The sequence below is a fragment of the Polistes canadensis genome, unplaced genomic scaffold (genome assembly GCF_001313835.1).
Source record: "Polistes canadensis isolate GaletaPanama2010 unplaced genomic scaffold, ASM131383v1 scaffold_335, whole genome shotgun sequence".
In the NCBI taxonomy this organism is placed as follows: Eukaryota; Metazoa; Arthropoda; class Insecta; order Hymenoptera; family Vespidae; genus Polistes; species Polistes canadensis.
In genome coordinates this window covers 35,732-53,818 of record NW_014569882.1, presented here as the reverse complement: position 1 = coordinate 53,818, position 18,087 = coordinate 35,732, and the positions used below count along the sequence as shown (strand labels likewise).

The 18,087-nt window shown below is 28.6% G+C and overlaps 2 protein-coding genes across 7 annotated transcripts in view; both read left to right on the top strand.

Moving 5' to 3' along the window:
* Window positions 1-18,087, top strand: part of LOC106791716 (serine/threonine-protein kinase N) — a 122,687-nt gene that overhangs the window by 96,299 nt on the left and 8,301 nt on the right. For 5 of the 6 annotated variants that reach the window (XM_014757575.1, XM_014757578.1, XM_014757581.1 and 2 more), the window contains exons 4-6: window positions 520-623; window positions 6,456-6,666; window positions 10,482-10,636. In XM_014757575.1, the coding sequence (XP_014613061.1) occupies window positions 520-623; window positions 6,456-6,666; window positions 10,482-10,636 (470 nt within the window). Of the gene's footprint in view, window positions 1-519; window positions 624-4,083; window positions 4,417-6,455; window positions 6,667-10,481; window positions 10,637-18,087 lie in introns of those variants that run through there. The other variant, XM_014757582.1, reaches the window with a different exon arrangement.
* Window positions 14,228-17,869, top strand: LOC106791717 (flocculation protein FLO11). The gene is made up of 2 exons (XM_014757583.1): window positions 14,228-16,254; window positions 16,354-17,869. The coding sequence occupies exons 1-2, from the start codon at window positions 15,217-15,219 to the stop codon at window positions 17,743-17,745; spliced, it is 2,430 nt and encodes an 809-aa protein (XP_014613069.1). The 5' UTR covers window positions 14,228-15,216; the 3' UTR covers window positions 17,746-17,869.

The following is an 18,087-nucleotide window of genomic DNA, read 5'->3' as shown; positions in this document are numbered from 1 at the left end:
CAAGAAGTTAATTTTATATATATTCTTTAAAATGTATTTATTATTACAAATTTATCTTCATTGTTTTGTAGAAAAATATTTTGAGCATTAATCGATTCCATCAAAACGTTACATTTAAAAGTATTTTGATAAACAAATATTACTTTAATTTGTAAATTGTACTATACGGTAAGCCCTTCTTACAAAATCGTTTTATATAGAGTGAGTCAAAAATTTTGAAATAATTTGTAAAATTGTTTGAATGAAAAAATGTGTGAAACATTATAGGCTAATATTTGTTTTTCGGTTTGTTAAATTACAGACTTTGAAATTTTTGACACACCTTAGATGAGAATACAGATACTCTGAAAAATCTTTTCAATTTTTATATTTATTTATGATAAATATACGAAGCATAATAAAAATGATAAACGTTGATCGGTCGAGTTCATGAGACACTGGGTAGGGCATAACCATAAAAGAATTTCATTACTAGATATTCATTTCCGCTAAGAGATACAATGACTATTTTTATTTTAGACACACCTCTGTCACCAATGGGGCCTTCGTCACCGAGTCAGGAAGGTCTGTTCACGGATCTTCGACTTTTATCTTTGGAAAAACAACTTAACATCGAATTAAAGGTAATTAAATTATTGTTATTATTATTTTTTCGTTGTTTTTTCTTTATAAACATAAGCTTGTATATATAGAAATATTAATAGATAAAAACAGTTACATATTTTAGAAAAAATAATATAAAAATATTATTATATATATTATATAAACACACAATTAATATAGTATATGAATATAATAAATAATAAATATAGACAATAAAAAATTATTATTTGGTTTTCTAAGAAATTTAGATAAATGCACTTCCGGTTTAATTCGAAATAAATAAATAGAAATCATTTCCAAATTTCAGCCTTTTTTCTTGATATTAAAATTCATCAAAAAGTGCATATTTTTTCTCTAGTATTGAAATCGTATAAGATTTTTACAAAAGTTATATTTTTAAAGTTTCCTTTACTTATTTTAGTAAATCTCATGTTTAAAAGTATTTAACATTACTGTATTATTTAAATTTAATAAAATTAGCATTTTTGAACACGTTTTTTAATTATTTAAATAAATGACGTTGAAATTTTAAAAGAATTTTTTTTTTCTTTATCTGTTTTAAATTGAACTGTGGGCATTGCATTTATAAGATGCAAAATAATGACCATTCTATTAAACAGAGTGTACTAGTTTTTAATAACCGAATTTTGCCATTATATTCTATGGATGTAAATAACAAAAAAATATTACATAAAAAAATGTTTAAAGCTTCATTATAAAATTATGCTTGTTAGCGCGGATAATGATTATTAAATAATCAATTCTCAAAGGTCGGAATGTGATAACATTTTGACCTCCAAGGTCATCTAATTTCATGCCTTTCAAATTTTATTTTTCGAGACTTTGGAAAAAAAAAGTTTATCAAACAAGTTTATCATAAATTTGGTTGTAATGAATTGATAACAAAAATTTATGATAAATTCTATAAAATGAGACCAGAGATAAAAATGAAATTCGTAAAGAAATAAATTTAATTTTCGAAACATTTACGTGATAATTTGATACAAAAAATTAATGATACATTGAATGAAATTAAATAAAAATAAAATTCATAGAATAATAAATGCAATTTCACAATAATTGTTAAACTTGTAACTTGTCAAGAACGGTGTAGCCATCTTTAAATAAAGTAAATATATTCATTAATTTTGGAATTGCTAAAAATATAATTCTTACTTTGAAATGACCTTGAAACTTTTTTTTTTCAACAAATATGATAATCATTATGACGTAAACTCGATGTAACCCTGACGACCTCAGCAAGTAAACAAATTTCATATAAACAAACTAAATATAAATATTGCTGATTTATTTTTATATTTTTATCACAGTAGCCGTAAAATTGATATCGTTTCTTTTATATTCCATATATTGTATTCATAACTTTTTAATAAAACTTTTATTCATTTATACTAACCTTATACACCATATACGGTTCAATAAAATTTTATTGAAGTACTCGTTCAACTTGTGAATATGCATGAATCTACTGCATCATGTATGAAAAGGATTATTTCCGATAACTCCTACATGAATTTATTTGTTTAGTATTTTTCTAAACAATTTTTATTATATTTAAATTCCATACAAGTCCGATTGAATTAATTTCAATCCTCAAATAGGTTATGTTTACACAGAATAGAATGACGTTAATCCACCATTTTGAAACTGGTTCTATGTTTTTCAATGTACATTAATTTTATTCGCAATATCGATCAAAAATGTATGCTCTCTTGCATATTTATCACAATATTAACAAAATATAAATATTTAAAATATACATCTCTTTTTTATTTTTTAAATATGATTATTATATAAATATTGCGAATAAAATTCGTATTCATTGAAAAAAAAAAAATATTTAATACAAGTCTCCAAACGAATAAATTAACATTACTCGTATCTTTGTGAACAATTTTTGATTTGTTTTATTCAGATCAGTACAAAAATATACTGACAAAATTGAAAACTCATCAGTAACTGGGTATTACCCTATTTATGTATGTATTATAAATGTGCGTATGTGTTTTATTTTTCGTAAAATTTATTATTACACAAATGTTGATAAGCTATCTCGAAATGTCAACGTGAATTCACTCAAATCAACTCTCAACGATGATAATAGTCCTCCTAGTTGATTTTCCTTGCGGCCGCATTAGTCATGAGTCAGCGTTGAGACATTTTTTGTCTGCTAATGATAGACTTTAGTTGCGTCATGAAACTGTGGAAATAAATTATCACGAATGATGCATGATTTTCAATTAACTTTCTTAATCCTATGATATAGATTTTATACTTTTTCATTCAAGTTTTATCAAATTAAATTTATCTTTTTGCAAATTGATTATTTTTTTTCTATTAAAATTATTAAATTTTAGCAATAAAAATTAAAATAAATGTAAGTTTATTGTTAAAGAAATTCAATATTTTATTATAAGTAGTATTAAGGTTTTACGTAAAATATTTCATTCATACATGTTTTGTGCATTTCAAATTTAATTCTTGACAAATCAAAATACAACTTTTTACTAATCAAATTCAAATTCTCGTGCAAATTAAGTTTCCCTACAAAATTATTTTCTTTTAATCTTCTGCGACATATATTAAAAGATTTATTTTTATAAAAATTTAACGTTTCTTTAATCAAATTAAATCTTTTAGAAATTAAATTCTTTTATAACTTTTATAAAAGGAAAAAATAAATGTATTAAAAAAATTAATAAATGAAAGTGAAATGATCTTTAAACAAGTATACATGAAATATTACATGAAAATTTTATTAGTGTCATAACAGAATTTTAATTTTCTTTTTTATAAATTGTCAAATTTTTAGCACTCATGCTACGAATTTTAAACTAATTTTAACTTTATTATCAAATTTAAGGATTTTTGGATGTAATTGTAAAATTGAAACATCTACAATTGCCATTTATCATAATAATAACCTCAAAATGTACATAAATATACAAAAAAATTTATAAACAGAAAAGAAAGTCTTATTTAACAACTGGACTATACAAATGTACATAGATCGTTGATCGTTCAATGAATAATTTTAATAGACTGTGATTGCTGCATTTTTGTGTATTTTTCAAAGATTATTTCCTTTCTTTTTACTCAAAAAAAAAAAAAAAAGGATAAAAATCTGAGCGAAAAATTTTGTAGAAAAACCTGAATTTTTAAACGATTAAATTTAATTTGCCATAGGTTTAATTTGATGTGCAAAAAGTATTAATTTAACTTGCAGAAATGCAATTTCAATTTGTCCAAAAAGTTTAATCGAATTAACAAAGGAATACATTTTATTCGCAAACAATTAAATTTAATTTGCAAAAAAAAGTAAAAGTGATTTGCAAAAGAGTGAAAGACCTATATTTACAAAAAAAAAAAAAAGATTAATCCAGATAATAATAGAATTAAATAAAAATAAAATGAAATCATACAAAATAAAATATATTATTTCGTGTTTTTAATTCGTATTAGAAAGAAATCGATATAAGTCACAATGACTAACTTTGTCAGCAAATTAGGGATGATACGAAGTATCGATTTAATGGCATTTGGCCAACTCGCGAACGTCAACGAATTTTTAACTGTTTGCTTGCTAATTTGATCGATTTCTAACTAGATACCAACGTAAAGATGGATTCACCTGACGTCACCGAGTATTCACCGAGTTAGTTGGCTAATAGGTTTAGTTGTTAGGATGATAGCGTTAGAGAGAATACTTAGAAATATTTGGTAAAGAGGCATAGTAACCTGACAGCCTTTGACAGAAGTGCAATGAAAATGGCGAAGCGTTTGGTTAGAAAGGTCTGTCTATTTTCAGTTTCATTTTTTAATTGTTAATTTGTGCCCATAATTATGAAAGTGATCTAAATGATATATCTTTTGTTTCGAGATATTTTAAAGGATTACATTTGAACACTATATAAATTTCTATATAATAATATTGAAATATAACAAAAATTATCTACAGGTTTATTTTTTCACAATATCGTGAAAATTATATTGAATTAATTTTGGTTTCAAATAATGTGATGTGTAATAATTAATAAACTTATTCTTTTTTTTAAATTTTTAACTATAAGACCACGTTCATAATTGTTGACACAATTAATCTTTTAACTACGTCGAAATATTTAGCTGTAGACGCTAAAAAATAAAACATGTGTATCAAAACGTCTGTTAAGGTAAACAATAATGACAAGTTCAATGATTTTTGCAACTAACACATTTAACATTTTATAAACAACGTTAACTTTTAAAACAATGAAATTATATGTTTAAAAATAATATTTGATTGTGAGCAACACCATAATGGCTTATCGAGAAGCTACTTTAATGGTGTTTATTAATTATAAAGTTTAATTAGATGCTTGAAATTTATTTTATACGGTACATAAATTTTTTTTTCTTTCTTTTTTATGTACAACAGATCGTAAGTTGCAAACATTTATTCTTAGGATATGCATTTATTCGATATCATTTTTCTATGCGCGTTTAAAAAAAAGTATTAGAAAGAACATGATATACTATTCTTCATGTAGCAAATTATTTCCGTTTGCTTAAAACAATTAGAGCGTATCGATCATCATCATCATCATCATGATCATCATCATTATTATAATCATTATTATTATTATTATCATTATCATCATGCGTTCAATCTCTTTTCATGGAAGAATTATTCATCTTTGTGCGAATAATTTTATATACAAGAGTATCTTCATTTATTATATGTTTATATAATAATAATAAAAACGAATAAATATATATATATATATAGTAACAGGAATATTCGTACCCGTTCTTATTGTAAATTTGAAAATAATTGATATTTGTTTATACAGTAAAATTTCGTTAAATGCAAACCTCGTTTTTCGTAAACTATTTCCCGCCAATTTCAGCATTACCATCACCACCACTTTCTACTGTCACTGAATGTGTCTGACTAATAAAATTAATTATTCTTTCAAATCTTCTTCTATAATCTGGAAAAAATATCTTTCATCTGATCATAAAATATTACAAACGCGTGCGTATACTATTTAACAACACATTTTTATATGTATGGTAGTGAGCATAAACCAATCAAATGCTACCAATATAAAACAATCTTGAAACTAATGAGAGAGGTGGGGGGAGGGCATTCCTGATTGGTGAAAAACGAAGCTGTTTATAATTTAATGAGATTTCACTATAATGCAAATTTTTATTTAAATGATCAAACATTAGTCCACTCAATAATATTTGCATCTACGTAAGATTTATCGAAAATACAATCATTATTTTTGTAAATAATACTTGGTTGTTCCTCCTCTTTAAAATTTTCTAATTCTTTTGAGACAATTGAATGTATCTTACAAGACCAATCTTTTTATCAATTACGTAAAATTTTACATCTTTTATTGTAAAAGACTTTTACAATAAAATTTATATAAATTGACAAGTTTAATATTTCTAACACACACACATATGTTTCTCTGTATAAGAATTTGAAGATATTGTATTAAAAGAAAATATTTATGGTTTTAAATTGACAAAAAGGTACGAAATTATTCTTGGCACTTACTGTAAATATTTATTTATATACGTACAAATATATATACTGTTATATTTTTAATATTTTTTTATAATAAATACGTAGAGTAAAATTTTTTAATGTAATATAATAATAATAATTATAATTTATATATCTTTTCAAATCACGATGATTAATTAAGATCCTACTGTATATGTAAAAAAAAAAATCACTTATTAATACCAATTTAGAATTCGAAGATTATTTTTATGTTTGTTTGTTTATTTATGAATTTATTTATTTATAGAATTTTTTGTTATCGTTGTAGGTAAAACAGGGCGCGGAGAATATGATACAAAGTTTGACGAGTGGTCACAGAGACAAGAAATTACTTCAAGAAGCTCAGCAGATGCTCGATGATTCCCGCGCTAAAATCGAGTTCCTACGCATGCGCATAATGAAGGTGCGACAAGCGCGCCAACAACAACATGCTCGAGGTGACGCGCCACCTCCTAATGGCGAATCAACTGGCAATAAAGGTATTAAATAATAATATAAGTTTTTCACAAAAATGATCAATAATATTAAAAAATATTTTTAAAATTTTAAAAACATTTTTCTTTTTTTTTTAATTTAAATTAATTATATCATTTCCACTATTTACACATAATTTTTTTATATTTTATTCTTAACTTATACAATTATTTTATTTATTTATTTGATTAATTTGCTTTTCCTTTTTTTTTTTTTATTTTGTTAAGAAAATACAAAAAGATAAGTTTTGTTTACAAAAACAATCAAAAATAATTACGATACGCTCTTCAAGTGTTTTACTTATTTTTGCTACTTACTTTTTTTATGATTCTTTTTATTTTTCTTTACAATTTGGGTTTTCTAAAATTTATGTTACTGTGATATTATAATTGCTTTAGAAATAAAAAGCTTGTGGGTAACACAATTGATTAACAATATTAATAATTAATTTCGATTCCGCGTATTACAATATATACGCACTATTCCTAAATTGACACCATCTTGAAAAAAGGTTACGATAGACATGTTCCAATTAGTCAATTTATTGAAATTTGATATCTTTACTTTTATTTAAAGAAGAATACTAACATAAGAACAACCAAAAACTATTATAAATCGAAATATTATCCATTATTTATGAATACTCGTTATAATTTTTTTCTTTTGTTAACATAATTATTTTATAACCTCTAATTATTCTATCATTATGATTTTTATTTTACATAAATTTATATATATTTTCAATTTAGAAAAAAAAATTAATTAGAGAAAGAAAGTAATTTAATTATTATACTATACATTAATTGTTACTTAACAATATTCACATTTTTATATTTATATTAACAATTTCTTTTAAATTACGTCATCGATTAATGTAATTGTCTTGTGGTGACTTTTAATAGCCTATTTAATAAACAATAGTAATTTGTATGTCTAGACCGAAAATATATAATATTTTGTAATACGAGACCTGAATACTTTTGGCCGAGGCGCCAGCCGAGGCTTAAAAAGAACAGCAAGTACAACCATAGTTATTTACAGTGCAATCATGTTCAAACTTACCGTCCTAAATCATTCTCAATATTTAATCATTTCAATCGAAATCATTATTATTATTATTATTATTATTAATTACAATATTTCAATATACATTAGCAATAAATAATATTGTCCTGTAAACTATCACAATTTAATTATAACATTAATCATAAAATAATATTATATTTCAATTTACAGAGAAAGAGTAAAAAAGAGAATGTTAGATAAAAGTAGATTAAAAGTATAGGTGAATGAAATTTGATTTATGATGGAACTAGCGAAATAACCAATAAATCTATGTTGAACATATCCATGCATTTATATGCACATATTTTTCATGCGTATACTCATATTTTATAAACGGTAGGATATATCTCTCATACGCTTCCTACATATTTTACGTGCATAAATCCCATATGCTTTTTGCATATTTTCAAGTGTACAAGTTCTATATTATATATTATGCTTTTTGCATATTTGACGCGCATAAAATCCCCATACACGCATTGTGCTGCATATTTGATGAGCATAAATTCCGTATGCTTTTATAACGTTATTTTACGTGCAATCAAATTCGTAACAGTCTAATTAGAGTAATTAATCAATCTCAATAACGTAATCTTTTATTTGAATCGTTTCACATTATTACGCGGGTGGCCCTGTTGTCGCATTAGTTCCGGTCTGTGTCAGTTAAATTTCCTTCATTTTCTGGCGCAATATTTTTGATTCGTTGCGATACCTCTGGCAAACGTCCGCCAACAACAATGTTTTACTGATCCTATCTATACAAGTTCGGTTACCTCCGTCAAGGCGACCTTTCATTTGCATTGCAAGTGCCGTTTCTGTGGATACTGGCAACTGTCTTTAACACTTGGAATTGGCAACTCGATTTAATTTTACTTTTTGTATTTTTTTTTTTAATTGTTTTACTGTCCAAGAATTGAATTGTTAACTTTTTATATTCAATTTTATGATTATTAACATATTGATCAAGTTTTTTTTGGTCAATGAAAAATGAACAATTTTAAAAGCCAATTCGATTAACACCATTAATATACTTCTATAAATTAAATTAATAATATAATAAAATAATTCTATATTATAACATTTAATTTATTAAATAATATATGGTAATATATAAAATAATTCTAAATTTTTTAATTTAATTTTGTATAAGTGTAAATTCTAATAAATTAAATACTTCTGATTTTTTTTTATACGATGATAGATATTATCATACATAAGAACTTCAAATTGTTTAATGTGATCTCATATATATATATCAAATTTACACTCGCATGAAAAGTGGAGTCTCGTGGGTCTCTTAATATTTTATCATACCCAATTAAAATAATCAAAAAATGATAACATACTAAAATTTATGCACTGGATAAAATAGAAATATCAAAATTGTATTAGATTTATTGAAATTGGCTCTAAGTATAGAAAAACAATTTGAATCAATTGAAATAAAATTTTGTAGTAAATGAATATAATTATTTGCCTGATTATTCAGATTTTGTTGTTATCGAATATAACATGCAAACAAAATCCAAAATATTGTTTCCTCAAATGATTGATACGATATAATCAAAAAAAGTAAAAGTAAGATTTTATTTCATGTGATTTAATTGACCTACCAGGATTTTTCTTTTCAATTTAAACATTAGAAAATTATTTCGATAATAGAAAAGTTACAGTTACGTGGTTATCAGTATATTGTCTTCAAATTTAATGGATAAAATTAGAAAAGTCAAATTTTAATGAAAATACATTTATGCCCAATTTATATAATGAAATTAATATTAAAAAATCCGTATTAAATAGACCATTAGATCTAAAAAATGTAGATTAGTCATTATTATTTTTTAAAAGTAGAACAGTGGTAAAAGAAAAAGAAAAATGAATCTATTAAAATTCATTTTTCATAGTAAATGTATGATTATTATAGAAATATAAGAAAAAATCGACATGATCTTAGATTTATCTGATGAAAAAAAAAACTTTATTATTTATATTAGTGATCGTTCCATTTAATCGCATTAAGTAAGAGTAATTGTTATAGTGACGAAATTATTTTAATTTATTTCCTAAAAATCCTATATAAACATTTTTGTTTGAAGATTGAATTTGATAGTGTTGTTTCTTTTTTTTATTTTTTATTTGCCAAAAAGATTAGTCTCCTTTGTCTCATGCAATACTAATAATAATAATAATAATCATTATTTCAAAGAAATACTATCTTATATATTTCATGTATCATTTTTTCTCCACTATTCGTCATGATAATTTTTTCTAGATCAATCAAAATGGCAGATAATTAAATCAATACATTACACAAGGAAAATAAACCCTTTTATCTGTATTTAAAATTAAAAAAGAAAAAAAAAGAAACAAAGTTGAGTTTCGTTTAACTTAAATTAATAATTTTGATTAGTTTTTGTGATTTTACATTAGTGTTAAAATATTTTCGGCATATTCTCGTGCGAACAATTGGCTCAGATCGGGTTGGAAATTTTGTTGGGCTCAAGTCAGGGTGGCGTCAAGATTACGAAAAGGTCAAGTTCGAATCTCAAAAGTTTGTCGACACAAACAAATTCGGATATCAGCTATTTTGGTCACCCAATTTATAACTTGGAGCACGATTTTTTTTATTTATTAATTTTTAATTATTATATAATATATATTATTTATATATAATCACACAAGAGAAAACTATAAAATGGATGATTTATTTTGTATGAATGTAAACTCAAGGATTATTTTTCAATGATTTTTGCAGATAGGTACGAGCCCAGTTTGGAGCTTGCATTGGAAGAACGTGTCGAAGAGTTACGACACCGGCTTAGAATTGAAGCAGCTGTTGTGGAAGGTGCAAAGAATGTAATACGTCTTCTGCAAAGTGCCAAAGTTGCTGATAAGAAGGCTCTGACGGAAGTACGTATTCTTCTTCTATCTCACTTTTCAATCTTCCATATGGATTACACATAACACATAATACGATGTACATACGTACCATAAATACATATGCACGTAGATATATGAATAAGAAGGAAATTAGAAGCTCGTATATACTTCACGTGGGGTTCGATGAAAAGCCTTTTGTTATACGTACATACAAAAGGTAGAACATCAAACAGGTACTATTGATTTCATCCGTTCGACGTGAACATGATCGCTAAACTCATCGTTCATTTCGTACTACGTTGTCTGAAAGATTGTTTAAAAGTTGTCAGGTGAATTCTTACAAAATGCACAGCATATTAATGTAAGAATTATTGTATGTAATGTTGACATGAGTAATTACGAAGGAATTGAGTTTATAGGGTGTTAGTATAACTCAATTGGTTAAACCATTGCATTTGAAATTCAGATTTACGATCTTATTTAAATTTAGATCTATACGTAGCCTATTTTTTCGGTACATCAATAATTTTGAAATTAGGATACACCTGCTGTTAGTAAATCGAATCTGTTAATAGGTTTGAGATATATTGATAGTTGGATAACTTTGGATGTAGTTAGTCAAGTTATTCAGGTATATTCAAATTTGATTTAATCGATATGTAACAAGTTAGATTGAATTATATAAATTAATTAGTTTTTGAAACTAAATTCAATCTTTTATAGGTTAGGATGATCAAATGAATTATTGGAACGGAAAAGTTTCAAACAAAAAGATGTAAAATTAGAATTTGACGGAAATGTAGAAGTTACAAGGATACTATGTTGATAAAATTAAAGGATTACGTAGGAATAAATTTAATGGGGTTTTAGGTAATAATTTAATTTATTATATTTAACACCGTATTTTTTCAAAATAAATAGTGTTATGGTTTCAATTTCGAATCAGCCGTAGCCCATATTTCGAGCGTTAATAGCTTCGAAACTAGGATACGCTCGTTATTAACTTATCGAATCTGTTAATTGCTTTGAGAATAACTTTGTATGCATAACGAGCTAGTAGAGAAAATTGGATCTAGTTCATCTAGTGAGTCATATTTAATTGAATAAATTTTTAATAATTATTGAACTGTAAAATCAATTTAATTTGTATTGTTCGTTGAATTATTTAAATGAATTGTAAAAATACAAGTTAGGATGAGCGTACCGTCAATATTAATTAGACTTTAGAAGTTTATAAGTATACTGTTGAATTAATAAACAAGAAAATTACTAAAAAAATCAATTGTATAGGTCCCATTAGATTGATTCAAATAGTCAAAGTACCGTATGCAAAATAAAAGGATTCAGGTTTTAATCCTGGTCCATTTATAATCTATTTTTTGTGCCCTAATAATTTCATAAATGAAATTACATTCGTTATAATAAGCCGAAGCTTTTAATCTAAATTAATATTAGAGAAAAACGTTTTTATCATATTTAAATGCAAGAATAATTATATAAATGTAATTAAATTCATTATTAAACACTAGTGCCTAATTATAGTGATCATTAAATGAATTGTTAAATGACTGTTTTAGGTTATGTGAACAGATAAATCGTCAATATTGACCGAAATGAAGTAGATAATAGTTTCATTGCAAATTAAATCATATCTTAAATTATTCCAAATAATCATTTAGATCTAATTAAATTCGCTGCTAAATAACGCAGTGCATAATTTTGTTAATTATCAAATAAATTTTCAAGTGACTATTTTAGGTTATATGAGCAGGTAAATCGTCAATATTAACCATAGTAATCATTTACACTTAATTAAATGCATTGTTAAATTTCGTAGTACATATTTTGAGAATATAAAATGAACCGATAAATAACAGGTATTAGATTATGTTAACAGATATATCGTTAATATTGATAAAAATTTCGAAGTTTGATACTACGCCATGTTGACATAATAAATAAAATAAGCTACTAAAAAATCTTATAGGATTTCTTATGTTAGATCAATTTAATCAATCAAAAATACATAATAAAAAGATCTAGCTTTAAATTTAGGTTATATCCGTTCTCATTTTTAATAAGCCAATAATTTCAAAAGTGAAATTACACTCGTTGAAACAATTCGAATCTGTTGAGCTATATTAATAGTCGGATAATTTTGCACGGCAAGTCGAATTACCCGAATATTCAAATTGGATTCATTCCAAGTAGACATTCAAATGAAATCAAATAAATTATTAATCCACATACTACATAATTTAGGTTATAATCAAATTAATCGTTAAAAAACAACAGACAAAGTAGAAACATATCATCGATATTGACCATTATATAGAATTTTATCAATACACTGTCTTCTTAACATAATGAATACAAACGCTACTAAAAAATACATATTATAGGAATCCTTTTAAATTATTTCAACTATTAATTGTTAATGAAGTTTACATTCCCTAAAATCTACATCGTAATTTAAGAATTAATGGAGTAAATCGTTAAAAATCTGAATAGAGTCACACACATCTCATGAATATTAATCAAAATATAGAAGTTTATCAGTAGAAAATGTTAACATAATAAATAAAGAATGCTACTAAAGAATGAATTTTATAGGGAATTCTCTTAGACTCTATCTCAATTGGTTAAAGTACCCCACTCGAAATTTGAATGATCCAAATTCAAATCACAGTCCAGTCTCGATCCCATGATTCATTAGTTTCTACACATTTAAACTATAAAAATGTTGATTTTCTTAGATCTTCAGTTACTCGATAATACATACATATATACACTTCATAGTAATCTAGAACCTCGAGAACGATTTTGGACTATCAAGAAATGAAATACCGTTGAGTTAAGAGTAGTCTTCTTCTCGCGATATCTACTTCTTTCTTTTTTGTTTTTTTCCTCTTATATTAGTTGACTCTTCGAAGAGAACGAAAATGAAAATGAAGACGAAGACTAGGAAAAGACGACGACGAGTAGGATGATGTAGAAGTTGAGGGGTATAGAGGAGTGGGAGGGGGGGGGAATTTGAGGAGGTGCACGGTTTATATGTATAACTCGACTGTCTCAAAATAGCACGGGCAAATCCCCTGACTTTCCCCCTTACCCCCTTCTGTGTGACGCCTTTTCGGGTCGCGCTTAGTTACCATCTTTCGAGGAGAACTGGCTCAATCCAGTCGCTTGGAGTAACGCGATAAACGAACGACGACGACATGTGTACCAATCATTCAATAACTAGTAGTTGTTCGAGGTGGGATATCATATCTTTCGAAGGATATAATAAAACACCGAGAGATAATATTTTTCCCAAGCTTGGATAATTGAAAGCCGCGAAACTGCTGCTTGACCTCAATTCGAAGACTGACTGACTCTCCTCGCATCCGGCCTGTTTGTTGGCTTACTGTGATTAACTCTTGATAAAAGAAGAAACAACACTCTCCTTTTGGAACCATTGAGAAGACTGAATAGGCCATTTTTCTTCTTTATTTGTTATATTCCTATTCTAAATCATTTAACCTCCAGGAATAAACGTTCAATTTAAAAAAAGAAAGAAAGAAAGAGAAGAGAAAAGAAAAGAAGAGAAGAAGAAGAAAAATAAAACAAAGTTTCGTGTGAGGAAAATATTTTTTTCTTTTTCTTTTTTTTTTCTTTTTTTTCTTTTTTTTTTTTCTTACAAAAATATTTCAAAAGAGAAACGTTCGTTCGCGTCTGTGATATTATTTACACGGCAATCGTCCAGAAACACTCGGGGGCCACATAATCCAAGCAGAAAATAAAGAAATTCAACTGATCGTACGACTTGAGTTATATTTATGTGCCCGCCAACCGACACACGTCGTTCCAAATTTATATTGTGCTAATTATATGTCGTGTCGTCGCTTTATCAATTTGCTTTGTTGTCGCTTTGGTGGTTGGCGATAGGAATACAATTTGATGTTTTTTGAAGATTTCACTCAGCAACCGATCATATGATTAGAGATGTTACATTATTGAAAAGCTAATACGCGCTTGCGCCAATAAATAATTGTCGTGTTGTATTTGGTTAAGCCAATAGTAACTTACCTACGCGTTCTTTACGTCTATTACAAGAACGAAAAATTTCGTAATAACGAAATAACTGATATACAACAAACAGTTCCCGAACACACAGAGAAAGAGAAAGAGAAAGAGAAAAAGAGAGAGAGAGAGAAAGACAGAAAGAGGGGTAACTGTAATCCAAAAATAGAAATTGGAGAGGCGCAATATAACTTGGAAATTTCCTACTTCCTTATACGAATGGCAGTGTGAGTGATTCTTTTGTTTTTTCGTTGTTCAATAGTTAACACACAATTTACGAGATCTCAACATCGTAATCGTAAAAGAAAACTATTTTCGATCTTACTTCCTCGTGTCTTCCCCGTTAACGCGTGGAAGAAGAGGACACCCGTCAAATCCATGAAGAAAAGAACAACGTTGAACGCGAAAAGGAGAAATCTTCAAGCAGAAATCTCGACAAGCCGTGAAAACCTTTCCTGGCCGATTGCAGTCGTAAGTTATTCAGGAATTGACGATGTCCTGCGGTGGATGACAGCGTGGAAGAGGTTGAAGAAGAGGACGATCGTAGGATGTACGGAGGTGAAAAAGAGAAAGAAGACGATCGAAAACGATCGCAAGATGCTGATGCGAGATGTTCAGAAACAGCAGCAGCAACAGCACCACAACCACCACCACCATGGTTGGTCAGAGCAGAAGTTACGATTCGTCATGGCGGTATTCAAACCAATTCGGATTCTGGACAGTCACCGGTAGGTGCATCATCAACTTTGACTGATTCCAATGGTGTGAGGATGATATATCGTTGGAATACTAGCCAGCCAAATATTAATCCTCTATCAACAACAACAACAACAACAACAACAGCACCAGTACCTTCGATGACTCCATCGATGGGTACAATACCACCGAATTCTTATGGGTTCCAACGTGGGAATATATTGTTCACGTCAACACCACCACCAAGAAGTCAACCATCTGGTTCATTTACAATTCCGCGTTCAGGATTCTCAATGAAAGATGACTCGAATTTGTCAATAAATCGAGGATTCAATGATTCCGGATACAACAGTGAACGATTTTCACCACAATCTTATTCGAGTTTACCATCCCGTCGATCCTCGCAACAATATAATCGACGCTGTAAGAGTACATGTAACATCGTTCTCGCCGCGTTTGATCCTAAGAAGAATTTAAGTAACGACGAGTTTATAACTACGAGATCACAAACGAGAGAACCTTTGAAATTTTCCACATTGGAAGCTGATCGGCCACCCTGGCATTCCCATCGAATGGCGGCGTCCCATCATCATCATCATCATCATAATCATCAACAACAACAACACGTCTCTGCTCGTTCACGTTTCAGTACCGTACCTGAAGTCTGTGAAGATTGTGCCGAAGGTAGTACTGCGAGTCCATTTACCACTCATTTCTGTACACGTGTGTTAGAGAAAACAGCGAACAAAAGAACGACCATTAGTAAAGATGCATCTTCGCAAACGACGGATATTGAATCTCGGTCTTCCTCCTTGACTACATCGAAAACAGGGAAAGTCAGACGAAAGGCATTGGATATATACTTGGCTGATGAACAAAAGAGAAAGAAGGTATAACAAAATCGCGTTAGCAATTAAAATTCGAAATACTTAATTCAATTTGAAAAGAAGAACAACAAAAGAATCATCGTATATTTAAAACTTTTTCAGCAAGAGAACTCACCTATTGGAGCTTCGATCGATACAACATCGCAACCTTCAACGACTACAGCAACTACCACGGATACTGAAAAATCCGATGCATCAACCGTAGACGAGAACACCAAACGTAAATCTCGTACGGTTCATATCGACGTTTATTGCACTGGCTCAGACGAGGAGTGTAGTACCGAGTCAAGCGAGGAAGAACGTTCAACCACTGCGATGACCGTCTTCGAGAACAAGGACGTCAAAGTGACGCATACTCAGCAAACTACGGATAACGATTTACCTCGTGGGTTTACAGATAATAAGGCGTTTCTCGCGCGAACTGCTGAGAGACGATGTGAAAGTTTCAAAAACGCTCCCATGAGAATGCCCTCGTTGGCTAGCTCGAAAGGTTACGAAAGCGACGATTTACTAAGTTCTCTTTATCCATCGCAATTTAGTTCTTACACCGCGCTTAAAGATATTGATTCAACACCATGGTCTGCAGCATCGTCAATGATTGCATTGCCCTTTCCTGACGATTACGATTCTGCAGCTGCTACATCCGCAAAAGATACATTTTCCGACATAGAATCTATAGTCAATGGTGGTAAACCAACGTTGACCCCATGCGATAGTTTCGAATACGCGAATTCGTCCGATCGAGAGAGGATACGTAAAATGGAGACCATTTGGGGTAATAAAACTGAACCGGAAGAGAAGGATAAAACTTGGAGATCACCGCAGATCGAGCGTAAGCATTTATTAAGGAACAGGAAGATGAGGGAATATTTAGAGAAGCATGAAATCGGTTGGTCATCTGATGACACTGCTGCTGAATCGGATGACAGTGGAACCGTAGGTTGGACCTTTATAGCGAATAAGGATCATTCTGAGGAGGCATCTAAAAAAAAGGATATCGTTTCTCCTACGAGTCAAATAAATCCGGAAACTGCTGAAAACGTTTCCCCAAATGTCGTACATCATCAAGAACCTAAACGTTGCGATCCTATAGACGATCATTCCGATTCTACGACGCGAAGTGAACTTGCCTCACGAACGTATAAACTTCGCGATCAGATTGGTCTGTTTAGTTCGAAAACTCCTTCACCTCTTCCTTCGAAAGTACCTTCAAGGGTGACCTCTCCCTTTATGACACTCCAAGGTGAAAGAACGGATCACATCGTGAAAGCATCGATTTTTGGTTCCGTAATTGGTGCTTTTCGAAAACCTGGTCATCACGTAGGTCCTGCTAAAAATCCAAACTGCTCTTGCGAACACTGCAGACGATACTTCGAAGAAGATAATACGCGTGAACGATCGTGTTCCTTCGGTGAACCCGATAAACGTTCTGCACGTTCAACCAACACCCAAAGAAATGTTATTCGACCAGCTCCTACAAGTTATGAACATTGATACTTAGTTTATTTTTCTATAATTTTTTTTCTTTTCTTTTTTTTTTTTTAATTTCAAGCAAAGCTTCTTCGAATGATTCTCATTCTTCGAGCTTTACGTAGCTCTACATTGCTATGACTTTTGTGCACGCTTATTATTATTACTATTATATATTATTATTATTATTATTATTATTATTATTATTATTATTATTATTATTATTAATTAATAGATTTATTAATTAATTCATAATATATATGTATAACTCGTCTCATTATAATTGATAATATCAAATGTGTGTTCCAAGTGCGTCAGAACGAGAACATATAATAATTTTCTATTATCTTCTTATTTGCTATTGTA

Coding starts and splice junctions, on each gene's coding strand:
- LOC106791717 (XM_014757583.1), top strand. CDS start 15,217: ATGTACGGAGGTGAAAAAGAGAAAGAAGACGATCGAAAACGATCGCAA. Junction 16,255..16,353: donor ATGAACAAAAGAGAAAGAAG/GTATAACAAAAT, acceptor AAACTTTTTCAG/CAAGAGAACTCACCTATTGG.